This window comes from Acanthochromis polyacanthus, chromosome 12 (assembly GCF_021347895.1).
Source record: "Acanthochromis polyacanthus isolate Apoly-LR-REF ecotype Palm Island chromosome 12, KAUST_Apoly_ChrSc, whole genome shotgun sequence".
In the NCBI taxonomy this organism is placed as follows: Eukaryota; Metazoa; Chordata; class Actinopteri; family Pomacentridae; genus Acanthochromis; species Acanthochromis polyacanthus.
This window is the reverse complement of record NC_067124.1, coordinates 20,218,296-20,242,964: the sequence shown is the minus strand read 5'-3', so window position 1 is coordinate 20,242,964 and position 24,669 is coordinate 20,218,296. Positions and strand designations below refer to the sequence as shown.

Below are 24,669 nucleotides of genomic sequence, written 5' to 3'. Positions count from 1 at the left end.
CATCACAAATGTTTTAGATGGCTCTGGATATTCATTCCAGCGTGTGAATAAAATGTGGCAGACCTCGTGGTGCTCGAAATTTCAGTCTCTGTGTGTAGCAGCGTGCTTGTTGCTCGTTTGTGTCGATGTGCATAATGTGTGATTGTTGTGTGGATGTTTCCCAGTGTGTTTCTCTCTCCTCTCCCCTGCACGAGTGTACATTTGTGTGTCTGCGTGTGCATGTGGGTGTGTTGGGGGGGTTGATGGGCTCAGTGGGAGCCCGGGTCCCGGGGGAACAGCTCTCGTTAATAATTCAGACGAGGCTCATTATCAAGGCAGCGCAGATTTCTCCCTGATTCCACCTTAATTGCAGGCAGGCTGCTCCACTCAGGCAGGCGGTAGTCACGCTGGGTTGACTCTCTGTCTTTTTCTCCACCACTACAGGGCCTGCTCTGCTCCACTCTGTTCTGCTCCGTCTCCAGTACTCACCCCTATCACAGCAAGATGGCCCTTGGCTAGCCTGCTCAATGTTCGCGTACGCCTTAATAGCATAGCGTACTACGGACACGCTGTTTTTATTTAATCTTAAAGATGTGCCTTATCGAGTCTATTTCTGATCGGACGAACAGCACAGATGATGTGGTTGTGGAGTTGACACAGTGAGTCAAATAATCAGTGAATTCATCAACAGAAAAATAACACTTGAGAGAAAAAAAATAGATTTTGCTTTGTTGTTGTTTCCTCCTTCTCAAATGTTAAATTTAGATGCTCTGTCGGAATTATGTCATTATATATTTAAAAAAAACGAGATTCTTGGTTGGACAGGAAGTTGTAGTTTTCTGAGATTTTATAGACTAAACATTTAATTGATTTACCACAAAAATAACCTTAATCGAGGTCAAGCAAAAAATAATCAGTAGTTGCAGCCCTTGGAGGTTAGATGATTAATGTCTCATTATGATTGAAGTACCATGTGTGTGCTTACAGATCCATCTAAAGCATGAGCAATATAATGTCTTATGATGCACATTACACAAAGCCTAATATGTTTTCCTTTCGTTATAGGCTTTGTGAAATATTATAATGGTGGGTTTATCCTTGAAATAGCCTATAGTGTATTATCATACTGATGACACCGTAGAACGCGTGTTGCCATGATTGATATCGCACTACAATAATACTCCTCTTCATGCCCATCTATAGGCTTATGTAATGTATCTTGTCTTCATAATTTAGACTGACTGATGGGTTTCCATTCAGTCCATTCAGTGAAGCCCCGCAGAGAGAGCAACATAATGGGCCTGATCTTGTCATACATGTATATGAATATTTCAAATCAAGCCATTGTAACTAGATGGGGGCTTTAGATAAACAACACAGATGCTTCTTCCTCTTTGCTTGCCCTGTAAGATGAAGTGCGCTCCGAGCTGTATTTCTCTTCCAGCCTTAAAACTGGCTTGCCACAAATCACGGGGCCCATATTTCCTAATTCAATTTTTCTCTTCGTGTGATATCTCTTCCTGTATGCAAGGGATTGATGGCCACGCGTGTGTGCATGCGTGTAAATGTGTGCGTTTACGTGCGCGCATATTGCCATGCCTGTCCCTGAGGAGCAGATGATGTACGCCGAGGTAAATGGTGTATTTCACAGCGCTTCATCTCCGGACCCTTCCTGGCAGCCATGTGCCGGGTCTCTCGCTTCTTGGTGCCTGTCCATCAAGCCCCTGTCATGAGCCAAAGGATTGTGGGAGGGGAAAGTGGAGCGTGCAAGGGCCGTCGATCAGTTTACCTGAGCTTGGCGGTCCTGACGAGTGATGGAGGGAGCCGCCTCAGAAAGGGAAATGTAGTTAACGCTGACTGATCGGAGCAGGTGGATGGGGAAGAAAAAGAAGGGCAGCGGGGAGGAGGAGCAGCAAGAGTTATGCTCAGGAAAGATGCTTGTTATGCTAATGGTTGGTGGATGTGCTGCGGTTGAACTCCTTGCCCTGCGGCTGATGGATGGAGCTGTGGAGGTCACCTCGGGTAGCTGCTGGTCAGCACCCTGCTGAGCTGTAACATTCGGCTCACCTGAGCTGAATATCAGAAACTAACCTTGAAACGAAACCACTTCACATGTGTGGAAGTGTGTGCCTGTACATTTGTATGTGTAAAACAACTCGTGTGTGAGCAAATTTGTGTGGGAGCCAACATATGTGTGGGGAGGTTACAGGATTGGGGTGAGGTTGTTGGGTTATGAGGTGACTGAGAGACCAGCTGGGATTGAGGGGGAGAGGCATCTGTGTGTTTTTCTGTGCTTTAAGGGAAGGTATGGGCAGACAGGGGGGTGAAATTCTTCCCTCCCCATTTGGATTTGTATGTCAGTGGCATGAATCTGGGTCAGGACACTGGGTCCGGTGTTTAGTATGCTGACCGTGTGAGGTCTGAACTCAGTCTGCTCGAAGCCCTGAATGAACCCAGCACGTCTGCCTCCCTCTGTCTCCAGACTGTCTCCTCTACGTTTCTGTCTTTCCCTTGGACCTTTTTTTTCCTCATTTCTGTCTCTTCCCCCTCTTTCTCCTCCGTTTTCTCTCTGCACCAAGAGCCTTTTTCTATCCCCTCTCCTATGTCTGTCTGCCTTTTTTCTTTCCGTACTCCAGGCTTTTTTTCCCCCCTACCCTTCTTTTTCGTGCTCTCTTTTTCACTGTCAGTCACTCACGGCCTTCTCTTCTCTTCTCCCTTGTTCTATTTCACACTCTCAGTCCTCCCCACAAAGTAGCCTTTTTATCACTCATTTCCCTCTTCCCTCGCTCATTTCTCCTGCTCCTTTCATGTGCTTTTGAAATCCCCTTTTCATCTTTAGCGCTCTCTCTCTCTCTAGCGTCTGTTCTCTCCCTCGCACACACACACACACACACACACACACACACACACACACACACACACACACACACACACACACACACACACACACACTGGCTCATTCAGTCATTCTTTTATTATCCCAAAACTAAAGTGATAAATGGCTCCCTTTCTTCTCCGTAAATGTCACTCGGGGAATTGTCTCTGCTCATTGATTGACTGGAGTAGAAGGATGGCCACACATGCACATGTGCCAGTTGTGTGCACATGCACACTGGCAAAAAACAGAGAAGAAGAAGAGATGGAGGCAAATGATCTCTCATTAGAAATACAGATTGGCTGAGACTGCGAGTGTCAGGGTTAGCATCTGGCCCTCACAGGTCCAGCTTTCTCTCGGAGGCTGATGCATCATTTGAAGAACTTGTGCAGTTGGTTTATAATGCAACATCAATTCTCAACAGGACTTGGCATTCACAGAAGTGCTGGGATCAATCACAGTTAAACAATCCGAGCTGGCAGAGCAGTCTGGTCTTGCCATTCTTTTCTTACTGATGTGATGTGATACATAATATGTAAGTGATATTCACTGTTTGATCAATTGGCTTTAGCTCATCCATAACTATCAGAAAAATGGCATCGGAAAGATTTTTAGACCACACAGTGTGCCAAATGTGTGTGTGTGTGTGTGTGTGTGTGTGTGTGTGTGTGTGTGTGTGTGTGTGTGTGTGTGTGTGTGTGTGTGTGTGTGTGTGTGTGTGTGTGTGTGTGTGTGTGTGTGTGTGTGTGTGTGTGTGTGTTAGTAAGTAGGGGTTAATAATGCTCAGTCATTTTCTTAATGTCTCATTCACCCTGCCTTAGGCGCTGGAGCTTGATAAAGGTCAAGACTACTGGTGGCTATGTGTCGTCTTCCCTTATTTCATTGTCTTCACTGCACAGTGGGGAGGGGGGAATGAAGAAGAAAAAGGAAAGTCCACAGCCAGGCAGTGATGATGCTGATCTGCGTCTCTTCATTTTTAGAACCAGGATAGAGAGATTTAATGGGGAGACAGAGATGAGGGAAGCTGGCTCAGTCAATGAAGAAGGGATGAAAATATTAAATTGATAGGGAGACGGTTAGATAGAAAGGAGAAGAGAAGTGAGGAAAATGGAGAGGGAGAGAAAAGAGAGCAGTAGAGAGTAGATTATAGGGCTTCCAAGCAGGACTGGAAGCGAGACTTGGCTGCACTTCAGCTACACTCTGCACACTTCAGCTCAAGTGTGCGTCCATTAGTGCAGTCCCATTGCACTCAGAAAGCCGTGCACTCTGAGATGCAACACACATGCATGCATACACAGACACAGAGTAAATTTCTTATGTGCGGTTCATACATGCAAAGCCCCACAGACGCAGACATATATTACAGTTAAGTTACAGTGGCTCTGGCCTCACACACACATTTCCCCAAATGGCTACACTGACCTAGTCTTGCTCCGACTCCCTGTCCTGCTGCCTTCTTACTCACACGTGCACAAACACACGCGCACACAAACACACATGCATTCACAATCTCTTCACTAGCCACCAGATTGCTTCCCGTCAAAATAAATAATTAAATGCATGCAATAACAGCTTCCGAAAAAAGATCCCTCAATTAGTGCAAAATGGGTAAATGGCATGGGGTAGGGGCGAAGAGGGGAGGAGGGAGGAGGGGTGGCATTGCGGGAACGCACGCACACACACATACACATACACATACACATACACACACACACGTACGCACAAGCTATTACATAAGACAAATCATGACCCAAGAAGGTTTTTACGCAGTTGTGCAACGGTAATTTGCCCCCTTCCCTTCAGCAATCAGCTTAGTGAAGTCTTTTCTCAAATCCTTACAAGTGATCCATGTCCAAAGACCGGCTGGGGAGAGTTCTGGATAAGTGGCAAGGAGGTGCAAGCGGGGCAGCTGAGGGGAAAGTGTGAGGTCAAGGCGCTGTGTGTGCAAATGTGGAGCTGTCTTTGTGGATCTCCAAGGCTTTGAGTGTCTGGAATGGTGCTTAGAAAAAAAAAAGGTTGTAATTCACGCAAATGATGTGTGTGTTTCTGTGTGTGTGGGAGCATCATGTGAGTAATAGAGGGTATGTGGTAAAGGGCAAAAGTTTAGATGGTAGTTGGCTATGATTAGGCAGTTGATACTGTGAGACAGATGGACATTTAGGAATGAAGATGGTGGAAGGCTTTCTATCTTGTTTTTCCATGAAGATAAGTAGTTACGAGTTAATTCATTTTTAATTATTGCTTGATCATTTTTAAACTTCCTACTTTGTCTGTTTTTTTTTCATTTCTGATTCAAAACTCAAGGAGATATAGGTTATACTTAAACTGAAGAAGAGTGCAAAATCTTCACATAGATTTTCAACATTTCTCATTCTATTAACAAGCAATGGCTATAGTTCAGGCTGAGATGAGAGTTTGCATATGGAAGGTATACAATTAAACCATTATTCAGCTTTTACAAAATATACATAATTTGAAATCACAAGGTCCCGTGATTCAATAACTATAAATCACTTCAAGATGGCAATATTGCTGCATTTCCCGCAGTAGTTATCCTTCATAATAGTGCAACATCATCTACTTCAAAGAGTTCAAGAATGCCGTCTTTTCTATTTTCGGTTTATTTTAGGGTCCAATTAGACCCTTGTGCCATTTAGAAAAAACAACTTGTTATGCCAACAAATTGGGGGCTTCAGTGGCCTTGTTTGTCACACTGTCCTCTGTTGCACCTGGTTAGTCACATGTTTGTCGTATAAATGCTCACTGCCAGTTTCAAATGCCAATTTCCTATCTGATGCCATGCTACCAGAAGCCCTTCAATCTTTCGGTTGAGTTGGAATCGGGCCAGATTGTTTTGGTTAACCTCATGATACTGTTGCACTGTTGTCATCGGCAGGGCTGCAGTGCTAAAACGCATTCGCAGCCAATGTCAACACCAAGCTCACTAATGTTTCACTGTTACAAATGTACTGCAGAATAGGCCTAATCTGTGTGTGATAAATGCTACAACAGTGAAGCAAACAGATGGATCCCACAACCTGGAAGCCTACTGTGGAAGCAAACTATGGGGAGACTTAGCGCTTGTGCTAACACAGCTAGCTTTGTAGAAGCTGTTCTGTTTACTTAAATGTCAGGCATGTTGATTCTAGTACTCAGCATAGGGCACTGCAGCACAGGTCACAGTCCTGGAGGGATCGAAAGAGATCAGAGGGATCGTTCTAACCAAAGAGAGTGCGCAAAGGAAATGATAAAGGAAGAGGCTGATGGTGAAGTGGTACACATGGACGTGACACAAACTGATACAAAGTGTCAGATGAATAGTTGGACTGATGGGTAAATATAAAAGTGAAAAAAGAGATGAGAGCTGAAGGAGTGAAGGGATGAATGCAGTGAGGGACTACAGAAAAGAAGTGAAAAGAGCTTATGTCTCACATGTGTAGAACAGTTGTTTCACCTTGCTGCGGTTAAGAGTAGGTCAAGTAGCAATGATGGTTAGTGCAAGGAGATCGGCCGTGTGATGCAGAGTGGGTGAAAATGGGAGCAATGGGCTGAAATGGAAAGATGTAAGCGAAGAGGGGAAGTAGGATGGATAAATCTGGAGCTGGGGAAATGAAAAGCTGCAACACACCATGCTTAAGTGAGAGCACGGCTTGAGAGATATGGGGAGGGACAGAGAGGGTCAATCAGAAACGCAGGGTGAAAAAGGGGGGTAAGGTGGGTGGAGGGGAAGTAGAGTGACAGCGGGGAGAAAATGACAGGAGGGGGCTGGGGTCTTTGCGGTGGGATGATTGCGTGACTGAGAGGAAAGTGCACTGCCGTGTGCGTAATGCTCTCAAGACGGATATTAAGACACACTGCCCGACTCACACAGTCACTGCCCCTCTCTCCCCTTTTCCCCTTTACTCTGCTCCATTCTGCTCCCTCTCTCGCTCCCTCCGTCTCCACTAATGATCCACGCGTCCTGCCACACTGCAGGGCTGAGTGATGCCCACTGACAGTCGCGCTCAGGCGGAAACTCTCCAGCCCCGTTCCAGGAGTGCTGTGACATATACACACAGAGAACGTATAGAGGTGTAGCACTTTCTCACATGCATGTATCGGCTCGTGCAAAACTGCTGACAGATGTGTATTTGTGCGTATGTGTGCGAATGTGCGACCATCGCTGTCTCTGCACAGAAGCAGAACCCCCCCCCCAGTGGTGCTCACAGTCATGCACTTATCATGAGTATGCCTCCCTCCAGATGCATCTCTCTTCAGGAATTTTTATGTGATGGATAGACATGAGCTGTCAAGGTAATCACAGGGTACAGCTAGCTGGTTAATGACGCTACTGGCATTTCTTTGGGCCTGTGAGCTCGATGGCAAATGCATTTGTAAAAGCAAACATAGTAAAAATGACGATACACTGTGAAGGCATAATTGCTAACAGGGTTTGAGATGAAGAATTGCTCACCATAGATATAGAAGTATTTGCCAAGAAATGCTAGATCAGACTGCATAGAATGTTCAGTTTGTTTCTGAGGTACAGCTTCAGAGTTACAGAATATTTGCTAGACTGTATGTGCAATCCACTTTATCTTGCAAATTTAGATGGCAGAATTAGATAAACAGTGATAACTGCATTGAAGTATTCTGTTGACAGCAAAGTGAAATTGTGGATCTCACTTGAACTCAACCCCTTTAAGCACAGGAAGCATGGAATGGATGTGGTGCTGCTAGTTTTAAAGTTAGAATCTCTATGTGTGACCCAAATGCATGGGGGCATTCTACTGAAGTGGAATTTTCTAATGGATCTGCAAAACTGACACGACACTTTTTTCGCAAATGAACAAATTTTGTCTGCATAGTTTCACAATGTTCACTTTATTCTGGATCAAAATCATACATTAAATTAAAACGTATGACATGGAAGATATGACATAACATAGCAGTTACAAGAGGGCAGTTGACCATCATGTAACAACTACTACATCAGCCCATCATGAGGCAGCATTTGTGGGATTTTGGCATGCCGTCAATATGTAGATTTATAAGTTTTCACACAAATTCCATCCCCATCTCTACACCCGGTCGAGTTCCTTTCCATTCCCATATTTCTTTGTTGGAGGCACCTTACATTTTCCTGCCCTAATCCAATCCTGACTGCCATGGAGAGGTTTGGAATTAGGCCACAGCATCTTACTCCTCTAATTAGATGCTGTTAGTGTATTCATGTTAATGCATGGATGTGTGCCTGTATATGCGTCCACATGCTGTGTGCTCTTAATCCCTCGGTGCCCCCTATGGTGATTTAGTGTCCTGGGAAGACGCGCTCACCCGCGTTTCTGTTATTTTTCCACATGTTATCAAGATGTTTCTGATGTCACTACTTGAAAGGATGGTAAAGAGAGTAGTCAGTGATGAAGATGGAGGGATACCAAGGTAGAAATTATCTCCAGGGAGAAGGAAAAGGCCAGATTCAGCCATAAAAGTTGCATGCCAAGCATTAGCATTCAACATGCAACAAGCTCCAACTGAGATGGGACTTTGGCTATGCATTGCATGTTGCAAGCAGGTTATGATTTGGTTAGGATTCAACCCATAAGTGAGATGTAACTTTCCTTTGGAAGTGAATGGTATATGGTTGTATTTATATAGCACTTTTATCCAAAGCGCTTTACATGATGATATGTCACATTTACCCATTCACACACACATTCACACACTGATGGCGGGAGCTGCCATGCAAGGTGCTAACCACAACCCATCAGGAGCAATTAGGGGTTAGGTGTCTTGCTCAGGGACACCTCGACATGAGCATGACGGGCCAAGGATCGAACCAGCAACCTTCCGGTTACAAGACGGCCACTCTACCCACTGAGCCATGAAGGAGCTCTTCACCTTGCTCCTCCAAGCCCTTTGGATTAGTTCCATCCTCTTTCTGAGATGTATCCATGTAGGGGGTGAAGAAGAACATGCCTGCTTCTGCAGTATTGATGTCGACTTGTGTTTTTGTTTATTTACGGATATATATGTGTGTTAACGTGATCAAGAAAGTGACGTGTTCGTCGTTGTGTGTGAAAATGTGTGAATCATTTGGAGATTTTACCCCTTGACATCTTTTGCGCATCAGCTAAATGAGATGTATGTGCAATGGGCAACGGGGTAAATGATCAGTATGTACTTGGAGGAGAGAGAATAAGAATATGTGATCTGAGAAAATTGTGTGTGTGTGTGTGTGTGTGTGCAGGCATGCGAGCATGAGCAAGAGCATGTGTGTGGGAGAGGGAGTAAAAGAAAAGAAAGAGTTGTGCGGGGCTAGTCTTAATTAAGTTTTCAGGAGGCTCTTAAAAGGTCATGGCATGCCTCTGCACCCCATCATCACCACCATCACCACCACGCCCCGCCGAAATTTCACTTTACTCCCCCCCCCCCATTTCATCTCCCTCCCTCACCTCCCTGTTGCGATCTATCCAGTCATCAGCCCCCCATCTGTGCACATTAGCCATTCATGAACACACTCATTAGGGTGGGAGTTTGAAGCGATTGTGTTCACTAGTCTGCGGCTGGAGCGTGGCGATTAATATTTCAGCGTCTCCCGTCGAGGAGCTGAGAGCAAGTTTGGCCCTCTTAGGCTAGAACAAGAGAGAGAGAGAGAGAGAGAGAGAGAGAGAGAGAGCCCCCTCCCCCAAAGCCCAACAAACCCTCCTCCTTCCTCCTCAGTCTCCGCAACTTACAGTACGTTGCCCCCCTATTTCCCTTTATTGCATACACACTCATGATTTGGATACACATTTTTTTCCCCACACACATACACATGGGCACATGAAGCCCTAACTCAAACTGACTTAATTGGGCTCTTTTTGTTTCAGGAAACAGAGAGATGAGGGAGGGGGGGGAGAGGGGGTGGGGGTAATTCTTGTCTTGCCCCCAACACCCCTCACCCCCCTACCCTCCTCACACACACACCTCCTCACACACACACCTCCCACGCACACCCCACACACGGTGTGTTGAAAAGACGTACTATGCGTATTTATGCATTTTTGTAACTTTTCAGTTAAGTAAATTTTTTTTCCAAATGCCACTGGGAATAAAAACTTGTGGCACAAGTGTTGAGGACATTCGTGGGGTCTTGTGCTAATTGAAAACGCTTCTTTTCTTGAGTTTACCTTCACATCCGAGCCCCTGTTTGCTAAAATGGATCAATTTAAAAATCTGTTTTCTGTGATCGTTCTTTCCATCCGTATCGAAGCGAGATTCTCATCACCTGTAAATGAAACTTTTCTCTTAAGGAAATATGTCTCAAAACTGTCATGCTTGAACAATTAAATGTCACATATATTCATTACATAAAACCTACAGAGTGAATGCCTTCATAAAGACATTTGTTGGGTAAGAGAGCGTGCTTTGGACATGTTTGCAAAAGTTGAAAATGTTTTGTCAATCATTGCCATTCATGCATGACGTTTTTGACAGTTTAGTTTGCAGGTAGTATTTACAGCCATCATTCAGGATCAAATCACTTTTTTATATAGTATATAGGACACAAAATAAGGTATCACAGAAGTGGCTGAACAGAGTGTTCAGTAGCTCTCTCTGGTTGGCATTTTAATGTGAATGACAAACTAAGGAAGAATCTGAAAATACAGCATGTTCAAATTTGTATGACTAACCATGGACATGGCATATTGTAAAAAAAATGTACACACATGATGAAATGCTAAAAAATAATTATTATATTGTAGAATAATCTTGCAGGCTTTACAGAGGAATTGTAGTATAATTGCCCAGTTGCATTGTGTGCTGACAATATATGTGAATTGAAAGTATTTTATATTGTCTAATTCATACATATATACTACATGTTTGACTGTACAGTGCTATTACACTGTATGAATGATAAAGGCGGTCTGTGAAGGTCAAGGTTGGTTCAGAGGAGACAGACTTATACAGAGAATTGTATCCACAAAGCCTTTAACTACCCGAGCCTCTGTGATTTAGATCCCTACCGCTCATCTTCTCCAAGCGGAGCCCCATATTCAAGACCCGTCTTTTGTGCCTCGCTCACCTCTGCCCCCTCCACCCATCCCCCATACAGATAAAGTCCACTTTTCATTCTAAGCATTCTCCATCTTCTTCTCCGTATAGGTATATGAATAAGTGGGGTTGTATGGGCTGTGCGTGAATAAGTGGAAATGTGCAGGCCTAAGTGTAGCATGTGAGTAGGCATTCATGAGGAGCAGTGGTTGGTGTGCTGCGCACTGATGGCTAATGAAGTTCCTCTGCACCTCATAGCCCTATTAAACCGCTGCCCCCTACCTCTACCCACTTCACCCCCCACCTCTTGCCTTGTTTCTCCCTGAGGGAGAGAGTTGGCAGGGACTGAGCCGGCTGCTATGGCAACAACAAGGAACCCTCCCCCTCCCACAGGTCTCCTTAGCAACTGGTAGCTTGGCATTGCAGTAATGAGTGTGCCCGGTGTGCCAGGCTTTGTGTCATGTTGCCATGTGTGTGTGTAATGTACGTGTGTGAGAGAGTGAGTGAGTTTGCTCACAGGTGTGTCTGTGTGTGTGCGTGCATGTGCGTGTGTGTGTGTGTTTGAGCATCAGTGTGTAGCTGTTGGGTACAGTTTGCCAATTTAGGTGAGAGTTAAAATGTGTGATGACAAAGAGATATGGAGGCAGTTCTTGGTGTTGGTCCAATAAAATTGTGAGTCCTATTTTGTAAAAATGTGACCAAACCTGGCACCTAACTTGACATGACTCTACTTGTCTGTTCACTGTCTAGGTGTGTGCCTTTGGTCCTTCTGCAGATGCCTGTGGTCTGTATTTGTGCATTTTTTGTTGTTGTTTTTTCTTCTCTGTGATTGCGGTCATTCTTCTCTATACTGTGAAATTGAAGCAATTAAAGGGACGATCTGATGAATTTTGCATGCCATGTGCATGGCTGCCTATGAGTTTGCTGCTCTACTGAAATTAAATTAAACGCTGAGAATGATTTTTATTAAAGTGTGATCAGAGGTGTGCACTGACCTTTAGAATGTCGGAAATGAGATTCTCATTGTTATGAATGAGATTATGTGGAGGCTGAGTGTGAAAAAAGCCTGGCTCTGCATTGATTCCATTGTTGGCTGACAGTTTCTTTGTATATAGCAGAGGGAGGTTTCAATATAATCAAATCCACACTGTGCCTTTTGGCTATTAAATGGACTGATACACAAATATAGACACACAGGCACTCAAATAAATGCAAATTGACTTGCGAACACTTGCACGCACGTATATCTTGCAGATCTTGTAAAAAGAGCTGTAAAAGCCTCTCCAGAAACGTGTTGGTCTTTAACAAAAGGATGGCAAGCCCAGTGGAAAATGTTAGTTTGCTCCCTAGACGAGGCGTGAAGTGCGAGCAGGCGGCCGGCCCCACAGGTGGCCCAGCCCAAACACCTGTTGTGTGAATCCTCTGTGGGTGGGTGTGAGCTCTGCCTACCTTGCAGGTCCCAGTGGAAAAACCACACCCATATTATACCATGGCACGTGGTCATTCATGTGCCCACACCCACTCTGAGGCTCCCCCGTTTTGCGTGGGCATCAGACATGATGCCCAGATTGTGTCCCCTTTGTGCCCACCGGAAACACTCAGCTGTCCCTGGCAACAGGCGAGCGGATTTTCCGATCCCCTATCCGGGTCTCAGATGCTCTACTAATCTGTCAGCATCTATTTTTACCCACCAAAGCTGTGGCAGCCCTTCTCTATCCCACACCCTGCCACCCCGATGCCAACCCTTTCCTTGGCACTGGGGTGGGCACAGCTGATGAGTCGCCAGCCATTGGCTGCAATTATTGCACAGTCAGGCAGGAATCCCCTACCAACTCCATTGCACCCCTCTCCACAGCCACTTCCTGATCTGAGGCTACCAGACACACTACCACACACTTGCTTTCCATTTTAAGCCTTTTTATAAATGGCACTCCTGCAGTGTTGTGGAATAATGGGGTCGGATACAGAGCACCTTTCTCGGTGCTTGAATCACTCTACTGTGCAAACTCAGTCTATTCAAGTACAATGGCAGGGGAATGCACATTTGAATTGTACCTGTTCAGATTTGGTGTTGAGATTGAGGGAAAGTTCTGTCTGTAAAAATGCAGCTACTGGCGAGTCCTTGAGTTAGCCTTTAGCCTTTTCTGTAATGATCCTATAACAAATGACAGCTTGAAGTTTTGACTTTTTCCTGTAGCGCACATTTGTTTAACAAGAAATTACAATTGCTGCCAATCCTCAGAGACCCCACGGTGATACACTGAGATAAATGCAATTCTTAATCCCAGGTTTATTTCTTCTTCAACAAGGGCTGCAATGTGCCTTGCATGCCAATGCAGTCGTGACCACTGCTGTGGAGGCGATGATGGCATGTGGCAGAGAAGTAACTGTTTCTCACCTCCTAATAAAAGAGACTCCTTTTTAATCTTTTCAATTTGATTGCATTCCAAAACAGGCCTGTCTGCCCATCTGTCTCTCTTAAAGAAGCCTCCTAAAGGGATTTTAATCATCTGACTCTGGGCCTCTCAAGCAAATAGCTACATCTCTCTCTTTCTCTCTCTCTTGCACACACTCTCCCTTACACACATACACACACAAACAATTTCCAATTTTCTTTCTTGTACTCACTGTCATAGTCTCACTTGCCTTTTCTCTCTCTCTGATACACCATATCGTCACAGCTTCATTGTGGCATATCTGTGCAGCCATTAGGCCCTTCAGTTGCTCTTCAAGTCCCCCTCAGACACATAAAATTCCCCCAACCCTGTCCCTATTAATCCACATGGCTCTAAATTCTTTATTTCCCTTCAAAGGGACAACGCGAGCCGTGACATCAATCACGGAAAGCGAATATTTAGCTGGCGCTAATTTCCACCAATAGCCTGGAGACAGGCTTAGCTGACAAAACTCATTCCTGCACTGAACAAAACTGCTTGTGTTGAAACCTCCCCTCCCCCTGATCCCTCCTGCCTTCTGCTCAGGCAAAAACAGCATCACAATAAACACAGTTAGCGCTTCTGTTACTCCCCCTTGATTTAGGCTTATCAAATGAATGTGCACCATAGAGGGATACCCTTTGACAATACATAATGGCTCCATTCTGCATGAAATGGTTTGGTAATACCAGTCGAGTGTGGCAAACGGCTTTACCCGGTGCCACTACAAGAACAGCTGCTGTGTTCTTAGCTGGGCAAGCGCACCACACTGCTTCACCCTTGAGGTTGTTTGAATCGGGTGAGTGGTTTCTTTTTGCCGGTTCCCAGACCCCATTCACAGTCCTTAGTTTCTCACTAAGTTCTGTTTGAATGAGTGCACATTCGCCACAAGATGGGTCCTATAAACCGTTTGACCTGTTTCCTCGCCCCTCTGTGCATGAGCGGGAAAAACCCTGAGTGGATTCTGATGGGGGCCTATTGGAGGGGGATGGGGAGAGTGGGGGGCATTTTGAGGGCACCCCTTTGTTTGGCTTGGAGGAGCCCCTTGTGGTACCTCGAGATTCCCACCCCTTACGACCAAGACCCTCCACCTTCCTGCTGTACCCCCAGCAAGCTGAACCCATGCCAGTCAATCAGGTTATCCAGTCCCTACCCCCATAGTACATCTCTTCCCAGTATTACCGCCTGATTGACATCTTGGGAGTGGCAACAGAGTGGTGTGTTGGGCATTAAGCCAGTTTGGGCAAGTGGGCAGTCACTTATCTCACAAGCTTGTGGCGGTTAGACATTGTTGTGTGAACAGTGAGAGCGTAGTATATTGAGCTCCCATATTGGCCTCATAATGCAGGTGGATTGTGTAGTTACTCAATTCTTGATGTTTGGTAAGCCTCTGCACTGATAGCCATTAAACTTCATTGATTCTCCTCACTAAATAGGCCTCTCCAGCCCCTGAATCAAACTGAGTTTGCATGAGGAAGAAGGGAGAGAGAACAGTAGAGCAATTGATTGGTATTGTAAGATTTCCAAGAGCCAAATGAATGGTTCTTAAAGAAGCTATTATGGATGGATATCAGGAACCTGTTTCTGCTGCTCAACAAACATTGAACAGTAATCTAATACACTAGATGCATGGATTTCTGTGTCTCTTTTGTTTGAACACAATTCTTTCTTTTAGGAAATGAAAATTCCTCGGAATGCTTATTCCACCTGTCTCGTGGAAAAAAGTGTCAACATGTCAGATTTGTTTGTAAAGAACCTAAGCTTTTAATCTGAGGACAAAGAGTCCTATCCTGTGGCTTTGTATCTATTGTCTAAATATCTAAATCAGCTATTGGGATTTTTAGGCCTTAATGAGAGTTGAACCCAGGCTGATTATGCACTTGCAACAAAGGCTGTTCACCTTAATTGGCTTTGATTGGTCCATAAACTGCTTTCCTTAACCTGTTTTACTTTATGAGTAAATTAACTCCTTACAGCCTGATTTAGTTGTGTTTTAGATGGATGAGGCTGGATGTCCCTGATAACAAAACAAAGAAGTCACACCACTACTTATGACTCCATCTGTTCTTTCCACTATTGTGGGACCAGGCAGTGGATCTCTCTGCATAAGCTCAGCCACTAGTTCATTCATTATTTAGAACCCTCTCCACTAGACCCATTGTATTAAAGGGATATGATTTGAATAGGAAGTAGCTTCCTGGACCTAGCTGTGTGATGTGTGTGTTCCTCTGTCATTGTATGTTTCTGTGGGCTTCATCTGTCTGCCTCAGCAACCCAGCGGGCTGAAAGAAAATTTCCATTTTATGAATATTTAATACATAATAAAGTTTTCAATTTTATTCTATTCAACCCGTAGGGGTAAAAATGTGCCAAAGCCACCCCTCAAGGACAGAGCACAGGGTAAAGGTAGTTGATTTGATGGAGGCATCAAAAACATAGTTAACATCAGCTCACTGCCTCAAAAATCCTCTACTAAAGTACACACAAAAACATAAGGAGTAGTTTAACATTACATCCTATAAGGGCTTTATCGTGTCCTTATTTCCCATACTACAGACTCCTCTCACAGTGTATTACTATAGGATCATAGCATTTCCAGGCTGCCTCCCGCGTCTGTGGTGACCTGGCATGGCTCTGTGTGAGACACCCAGCTGGGAGTGCCCCTGAATCAACTTGGGATTAGCCCAGGATTGTCTGGGATTACTCGGGGATGGAGGGGGATTAGCAGTGACTGCCTGTTTTGGGGGCGTGAGGGCCATAGGCTAGCCAAATTGCCCCTGACTCAGAGAACAGGAGGCGAACAGAACCACACCCACACCCACAGTGGAACCACCTGCGACCTGAACTATTCTTAGATTCTAAAACACACACACACACACACACACACACACACACACACACACACACACACACACACACACACACACGCAAACACTTACACACACGCACAGACACACATCCATACACACACAATGACGGTGAAAAGCATGTGGTGGGAAACTATATGTCAGAAACCAGCAGCCGATGATGATGATGATGATGATGATGATGATGATGATGATGATGATGATGATGACATTGCTGGCCACCATCTGAAATCTCTCAAATCTCTGTAGCAGGTGGATTCATCAGATAAAGAGGGTTTGGGATGATGACAAATCCCTCCAAGTTCAATGGGGCTGCTCTTCCCTCATACGGGGATAAATCGAGATTTGAATCAGACAGGTCACACAGAGTTGCAGCATGAAGTGGTTCAGCTCTCTGAAAGATGCCCCATTTACAACCAGCCATGGCAGAATAGCATGAAAGCTTACATATGTTTTAATTCAGGCATGCACAGGACTTGATGGGGGATGATTTGGAGCGGTATGATAGGTGGATGATCCAGCCAGGGTGAGACAGGGAGTTGGCGCGGCACGTAGAGAAGCCGTCAGAAGCAGGGAGTGGGCATCCCCTGCGGACCTGCACTGCCAAGATGAAAGGCTGTTTAGTGTTGGAGCAGCAGCATCAAACAGCCGCCTCCTCTTGCATCCTTTTCCCCCATCCCCCACTCTCCCTCCATTTCTCTCTCTCTGACTCTCTTGACTCTCACCACAATATGATATAGTTCTATCGTTGCACGTTTACCCGGTTGCCATGGTTACCCAATGCCAGAGGTGTCACAGCAAGATAACCCAAGGAGGCATTCACAGATCACCTGAATTCTGCTCGCCTCCCATTTATGTGTTCTCCGCCGCAATTTGATTTATTTGTTTCCCTGCCGTGCAATTCAGTGTGAATACAAATAATCCGCAACATAATGGAGATGGTGGAAGTGTGAGTACCCTTCAATCTGAAACAATCTATTGTACCAGTATATTCCCAAACCGCAGGAGGTGCTTTTGATTTGATATTTTCCTGCTTGAGCGTCAAAATGCCTGATGCACAACAAAGAGCAGAATTGCACTGACAGACTCTGTTGCACATCATGAGCCTTCAGATTTCAGCAGAGATGTAAATGATAATAAAAAACAATATCTTGTGAATTACAGAGTGAGGAACTGTACATGCTGGTGTAGAGGATAATGGGAAAGTAATTGGTGACACACTGTATAATTGAAGGCATGAAGATTGAAAGCAGAAGTGGAAAATGACTTATGTTCAAAGAAGTGTGTAAAATAGGAAAAAAGGAAAATCTAGACAATTTGAAATATGTAGCACTTAGTGACAAAACAGAAAGCTGGATCGTGATAAAGACAGAACAAGCGAGGGAAAGGAGATATGCAGTGAAGGTAGATGTCAGAGGGTGGGATACATCCATTAGCCTTCCTTGCTCCCGGCTCAATCTTGCGATACATACCCCCATTCAAGCTATGAGAGTGGAAGAGACAGGGCTGGCACTAAGCCAGACTGGCACCAACTTCAAACATACACTACGCCCAACCTTAGCAGCTTACATCAGCGCAACTAAAAGGAGAAGTAGAGGAGGACAGATGGATTGATGGAAATGAAAGTGGGAGGATTGACGTACATAAGGCAAGTGTATCAAGGCTGAGTCTTAGGTTGTTTCAGGTTGGCTGAAACTGCCAGGGTCTTGCTTTGTGCCAGCTGTAGCTGTCCTGTGAACATGTTTGAGCTTTTCAATGGGCTCTCAGTTTTCTGACTTTGATCAACATTCATTGCACATGGAAATGAGAATCTACTTCTGCATGTTTTGTATTTTTAATAATGGACATGGAAGCAACATGATAATTTAGCACAGTTTTCTGTGACCCAGCATGTATAGACTGATTCATTGCTCATTGGTGTTTATATTTGATGTAAAAAATCTTATTCTCCCATGGAACTTTTTAAAAATCAAAATCTTGCCCAAATTTCCCTCATTTAAAATGTTGATCTCAGGGAAGCAGTTTCTATACAAACCATAAAAAGTATGACTTGTATTATAGTTCTATTTGATGTCTCTCACACATCAATCTCTTTTGTCTCTCTGCAGAACTCTATTCGACACAACTTATCCCTCCACACACGCTTTATCCGGGTGCAGAATGAGGGGACTGGAAAGAGTTCATGGTGGATGCTGAACCCTGATGGAGGGAAGATGGGCAAGGCCCCCCGAAGACGAGCAGTCTCTATGGACAACAGCACCAAATACCTAAAAAGCAAAGGCCGTATTAGAGGCAAGAGGGTTGGCCGTCCTGGGATTGGAGCGGGGTCTGCTGTGGTGGGGCTTCAGAGTTCTCCAGACCATGGCAGTCCACCTCGGAAAGGCCTCCCACAAGCGGGAGGTGCAACTGGGACAGATGGAGAATTTGATGCTTGGACAGACCTCCATTCCAGGGCTAGTTCGTCAGCCTCCACCCTGAGTGGGCGTCTGTCACCCATCCTTGCTGAGGGAGAACCAGAGGAACCAGAGGAGGGTGTTCTGTCCTGCTCCACCTCCCCTCACCTGTACCCCTCACCAACTAGTGCCCGCTCTCCATCCATGGGGGCAGGGAATCACTGTCCTCCCCTTGAGCAGCTTCCTCAGCTGGCTAGCCTGACAGGCGCCATCAGTCTAGATGAGCAGATGATTGAGGATGGTTACCATCATCATCGTCCACAGCAGCAGCAACATCAGCAGCATCCTTCTGTTGGCAGACATAAGCACCAAACCCCTGTTTATCACTACAGCTCTGGAGTGAAAGGACAGAGCTCCTACGGTGCAGGCGTCTATGGGACGACAGGCATTGGGATGCTGCGCCATCATTCACCCATGCAGACCATTCAGGAGAACAAGCCAGCCAGTTTCTCTGGAACCATGCGGGCATACTCCAGCACCAATGCTCTGCAGAGTCTTCTAACAGGGGGTCCAGCTGGGCAGCAATACTGTTCTAAGGACATGATGCTAGGACAGGATAGGGAAAGCCATTCTATGATGGGCCAAGCTACTAATGGTGTAGCATCCAGTCATCACAGCCACCACCCTGGGCACCACAATGGCCACAGTCACAATGGACCTCATAGTCACAGCTCAGCTCATAGCCATAACAGAACTCACAGCCATACTTCTAGTCATAACCACAGCAATGTAACCAACCACAACCACAACTCACCTCACAGCCTCACTCACAATGGTCACAGCCTCAACCAGAGCCATAACCATACACCGCCCAGGGCTGCAGCCCTGACTCCACATGGCAGCAGCAATCAGTTGCAGACCTACAACCACAAAGCTCCCTATTTGTACAGTCCCCCATCACATGCCCACCTTCCTGCTTCTACCACTCTCCCCCCAAACCCTGCAGGCATGCTTGGCATGCCACAAGACTCCTGTCATGTGGCCACCGCTCCGCACCCACGTCACAACCATTATCCAGATCCACAACCCCTAGGCATGACAAATGGATCATACCACCATGGCCAGGGAATGGGCAATGGTAGCAGTGGTAGCAACTACCATGGCTATCACCAACCTCACCCTCATGAGAGACTACCAGCTGACCTAGACATTGACATGTTCCATGGTAGTTTGGACTGTGATGTGGAGTCCATCCTACTTCATGACATTATGGACTCTGGAGAGGAGATGGACTTCAACTTTGACTGCTCCCTAGCCCAGGGGGTGGGGATTGGCATGGGAATGGGCATGGGTGTGACCATGGGCATGGGCATGGGCATGGGCATGGGAATGAGCGGACTGGCTTGTCCTCAGCAAGCCCACAGCAACCAGAGTTGGGTGCCTGGCTGAGGTCAAGGATAGCACATCCTGCCCTCAGAAAGAACTATACTACCCATGAAGCACTGTGCTCAACTGTGACATTCCTGACTTGACACAAAGACTATAGGACCAACACTCCCATGTCTCTTTGTTGTCTTGACAATTCCTCTGTCACCCCTCCTCTTTTGATCTCCCTCTCCCTGAGAGATCTAGTTCATGTCACATTAAGTTTTTCTTCATATCATCTATACTGTGATGACAATCTCTCAACTGTGCTTGCCCAACATCGCTTCTCATCTACCATGAGAACTGAACTCTGAATGCACTTTATTGCAAGTGGGTCACATCTCGCGGTGCAATGCCTTCACAGAGCAGCTCAGGCAGAGCTTGGCATGTTTTGTAAGATGGCTGCAGCATTTGACAGGAGCGAATGAGGAAATCACAAACTCTGTTGATAAAAATGTCAGATTTAGGCACTGAAATAAATTTAGATTTTTTTTCTTGTTTCCACAATTTTTTGTTCAACAAATCCATAGTTCTAATTGATCATTGTTTTTTAAAATTGAGTGTTCAGCAGAGATCCTTAGACATCGCCTGTTCTTCACCAAAGTCTTACCAAATTAAAAATCTGAATTAATACAGTGTTTCTTATTTGACACAGTATATTTACATATTCATAAGTTCCAGATAATTATCTTACAACAGCAGCCCTGTTATACTTTCACGCATTTAGTCCTTGGTATTTTAAATTATCTCTTGGATGTAATGTTTTGTTAATGCCCTTTTGCCATTGGTTAGAGAATATTGTCACCATGTCATTAAAAGAATTCTATCATTAGTGGCTAGCAGGCAATTTGGTGAATTAAAATGTCATATCACCTTGTATTACCTGGACTTCTCTCTCTTTCACTCTCTCCTTCTCTCCCTCTCTTGCTCTCTCTGCCTGCCAGTGGAGACAAAGTGACCATTCCTCACACCAGGCTATTAATGTAGCTTGATTGAAATTCAGCATCTTGCTTTTAATCTCCAAAGTGATGCGGCAGCGATGTGTCATTATTGAGAATCTAACGTGTTGTCCTCCCATCTCTCACCCCGGCCGTCCGGGCCACCGCTTGCCTCTCCAACTTAATGCGCCAAGAAAGTGAGACAAAATGGTGATTAACGCCAAGTCATTCTGCCTGCCGTGCTACTCTGAGAAGGGGCCAATGTCACTGTCCGCTTGCCTGCTCAAAGAGGGTAAAAAAAAAGGAAAAGATGGAGACAAGGATAGAACAAAAGCCTGTCGTTGCAGTGGGATCAATCATCAGCCTCGGTTTCCATGCTCTTTGGATGTGTGTGTCTGAAAACAGATAGTGTATCCATATTGTAAATCATTTCCATTATCTGTATTTTATTCCCGTGTTCCCATGTTTTCAGTGCTTATACCCAGAGCTTCAAATACTTAAATAGTTGCAAAGGGAGAGATTTAGGGAGACACAATCAGCCAATCTGAGTGGCATGAGTCTACATCAAACAGGGTTGTAATGCCCCACAGCCATCCACATCCACTTTTTGTGTGTTTGTTCTGTTGTCTTGTAGTTGTTGTTGTATTGTTGAAATTCTAAAGGCCAATGAGGACAGCACTGAAAATCTATGGTTTAAGGATGAAATCCATTGGTGAAACGATGTTGGTAGTGCAGTATGACCTTCCTAAGCTCCAATACTGTACACCCCTCCCACATGTTCTCTGATCAGTTGTTTCAGTGTTTGTGAGTGCGGGAGTCTGCAGCTTGTTTCTCACTGGCCTTGAAAGAGAAAAAAGAGGACATCCCTATTCTCTAGTTCCTTCAAGGAGACTCTCTGGACTTGGTCTGTACCAAGAACAACACACAAAAGAAAAGCTGGGGGGTGAGGGTGGGGTGGGGGTTATTGTTGCAGCCAAAGGTCAAGCACGGCACAGACTATCAGACCCATTATCGAGGTAAATACCTTTATTTCAGGGCTTTTAGATGCGCTGGTTTTAGTTCATCTCTGTGTGGAAAAAGTGTGGAGTTTTATAAGCAACTGGGCCTCACAAAGCAGTTATGTTATATCCTGTGCTACAGACGTTTAGCGATGCCCTGCTGTTGGAAAGAGAGCTATATATGATGTCTAATTTTCCTATATTTATTTATGAAAGAGATTGGTCTTTGTCACTCTTAAATGTGGTAGTTGTTTGAGTCAACTCCTGTCCCTTCCTCTTTTTTTTCTCTGTTTTTTAAGATATCACTCTCCTTTTGCCCTTTTACTGACTTTTATTTTGTACAAAATCTATATATTAAAAATATTGTATAATAGTTTTTAAAATCTCAAAGGAATATCAGTTTTGTTGTCTATTTCTTTTTTTAAGAGAATGTATCTCATCATCTGGTGACTGTTAAATAAATGAAATTAAAAGAAGATAATATCTTGGTTGTCACATTTGTGAATATGATCACGGACGTGGATGACCCCTTTTTTTTTTTTTTTTTTACAAAAACACAACAAAGTGACCTCTTCCTTACGATTCAGTCTGAAGGGGATTTCCCTGAGCTTACTTATGCTTGTCAGATGCTATTTCTCTCAAATGCTTGTGTACATAGCTGACAAGATGAATGAAAGTAAGTTGCTAGTTAATTTATTTCTTCATTATGTAGTTTGTTTCATTTTTAATACACACGTGGACAAAATTGTTGGTACCCCTCAGTTAAAGAAGGAAAAACCCACAATTCTCACTGAAATCACTTGAAACTCACAAAAGTAACAATAAATAAAAATTTATTGAAAATTAAATAATCAAAAACAGCCATTACTTTTGAATTGTTGATTACCATAATTATTTAAAAAAACAAACTAATGAAACAGGCCTGGACAAAAATGATGGTACCTCTATAAAAGATTGAAAACTATTTGACCAGAGTGACATGATTAACTCAGGTGTGTCATTTAATTGACATCACAGGTGTTTCCAAACTCATAATCAGTCAGTCTGCCTATTTAAAGGGAGACAAGTAGTCACCCTGCTGTTTGGTGAAAAGGTGTGTACCACACTGAACATGGACAACAGAAAGCGAAGGAGAGAATTGTCCCAGGACATCCGAAAAAAAATTATAGACAAACATCTTAAAGGTAAAGGCTATAAGACCATCTCTAAACAGCTTGAAGTTCCTGTGACAACAGTGGCTCATATTATTCAGAAGTTCAAGACCCACGGGACAGTAGCCAACCTCCCTGGACGTGGCCGCAAGAGGAAAATTGATGACAAATTGAAGAGACGGATCGTTCGAATTGTATCCAAAGAGCCCCGAGCAACCTCCAAAGAAATTAAAGGTGAACTCCAAGGCCAAGGTACATCAGTGTCAGATCGCACCATTCGTCGTTGTTTGAGCCAAAGTGGACTTCATGGGAGACGACCAAGGAGGACACCACTGCTGAAAAAAACTCATAAAAAAGCGAGACTGGAATTTGCAAAAATGCATGTTGACAAGCCACAAAGCTTCTGGGAGAATGTCCTTTGGACAGATGAGACCAAACTGGAGCTTTTTGGTAAGGCACATCAACTCTATGTTCATAGACTCAAAAACCAAGCATACGAAGAAAAGAACACTGTCCCTACGGTGAAACATGGAGGAGGCTCAGTAATGTTTTGGGGCTGCTTTGCTGCATCTGGCACAGGGTGTCTTGAAAGTGTGCAAGGTACGATGAAATCTGAAGACTATCAAGGCATTCTGGAGAGAAATGTGCTGCCTAGTGTCAGAAAGCTTGGTCTCAGTCGCAGGTCATGGGTCTTCCAACAGGACAACGATCCAAAACACACAGCCAAAAACACCCAAGAATGGCTGAGAGAAAAGCGTTGGACTATTCTAAAGTGGCCTTCTATGAGCCCAGATCTGAATCCCATTGAACATATGTGGAAGGAGCTGAAACATGCCATTTGGAGAAGACACCCATCAAACCTGAGACAACTGGAGCTGTTTGCTCATGAGGAGTGGGCCAAAATACCTGTTGACAGCTGCAGAACGCTCATTGACAAATACAGAAATCGTTTAATTGCAGTGATTGCCTCAAAAGGTTGTGCAACAAAATATTAAGTTATGGGTACCATCATTTTTGTCCAGCCCTATTTCATTAGTTTGTTTTTTTAAATAATTATGTTAATCAACAATTCAAAAGTGATGGCTGATTTTGATTATTTAATTTTCAATAAATTTTTATTTATTGTTACTTTTGTGAGTTTCAAGTGATTTCAGTGAGAATTGTGGGTTTTTCCTTCTTTAACTGAGGGGTACCAACAATTTTGTCCACGTGTGTACATAACCCACTCCACAAAGCGGTGACAAGCCCTGTTGGAAGTCATGTTTGACCAGTTGCTGTGTGGGAGACAGAAGGAGTATAAATGTATGTATGAGTAGGAAATGGAAAAAAAAACGAAAAAAAAAAACAATGGACCGTCACATATGTAGGGGAGTATTGCTTATGCTAGAGAATGACAGAGATAGGGTGAAAGTGTGTATGTGTGTGTGTGTGTGAGAGAGAGAGATAGTTCCTGATAGACAGACAAAACAAGGAGACAGCCAGACAGAGTTACCAGGATTGGAGTAATAAGTGTGTGTGTGTCATAAGGCTTGTTATGGTCCACGAAGCAGTATAGGTTGGCCACAGCTGTCCTGGTCCCATTGGAGGCG

At 44.5% G+C, this 24,669-nt stretch overlaps 1 protein-coding gene across 1 annotated transcript in view; it reads left to right on the top strand.

Annotated features, from left to right (window-relative positions):
* LOC110949482 (forkhead box protein O3-like) overlaps positions 1-22,410 on the top strand; it is a 29,895-nt gene extending 7,485 nt beyond the window's left edge. Inside the window, exon 2 of the mRNA XM_022191622.2 lies at positions 18,284-22,410. Coding sequence (XP_022047314.2) covers positions 18,284-20,017 — 1,734 coding nt within the window. The 3' untranslated portion in view covers positions 20,018-22,410. The remainder of the gene's footprint in view (positions 1-18,283) is intronic.
* Positions 22,411-24,669: the final 2,259 nt, after the last annotated feature.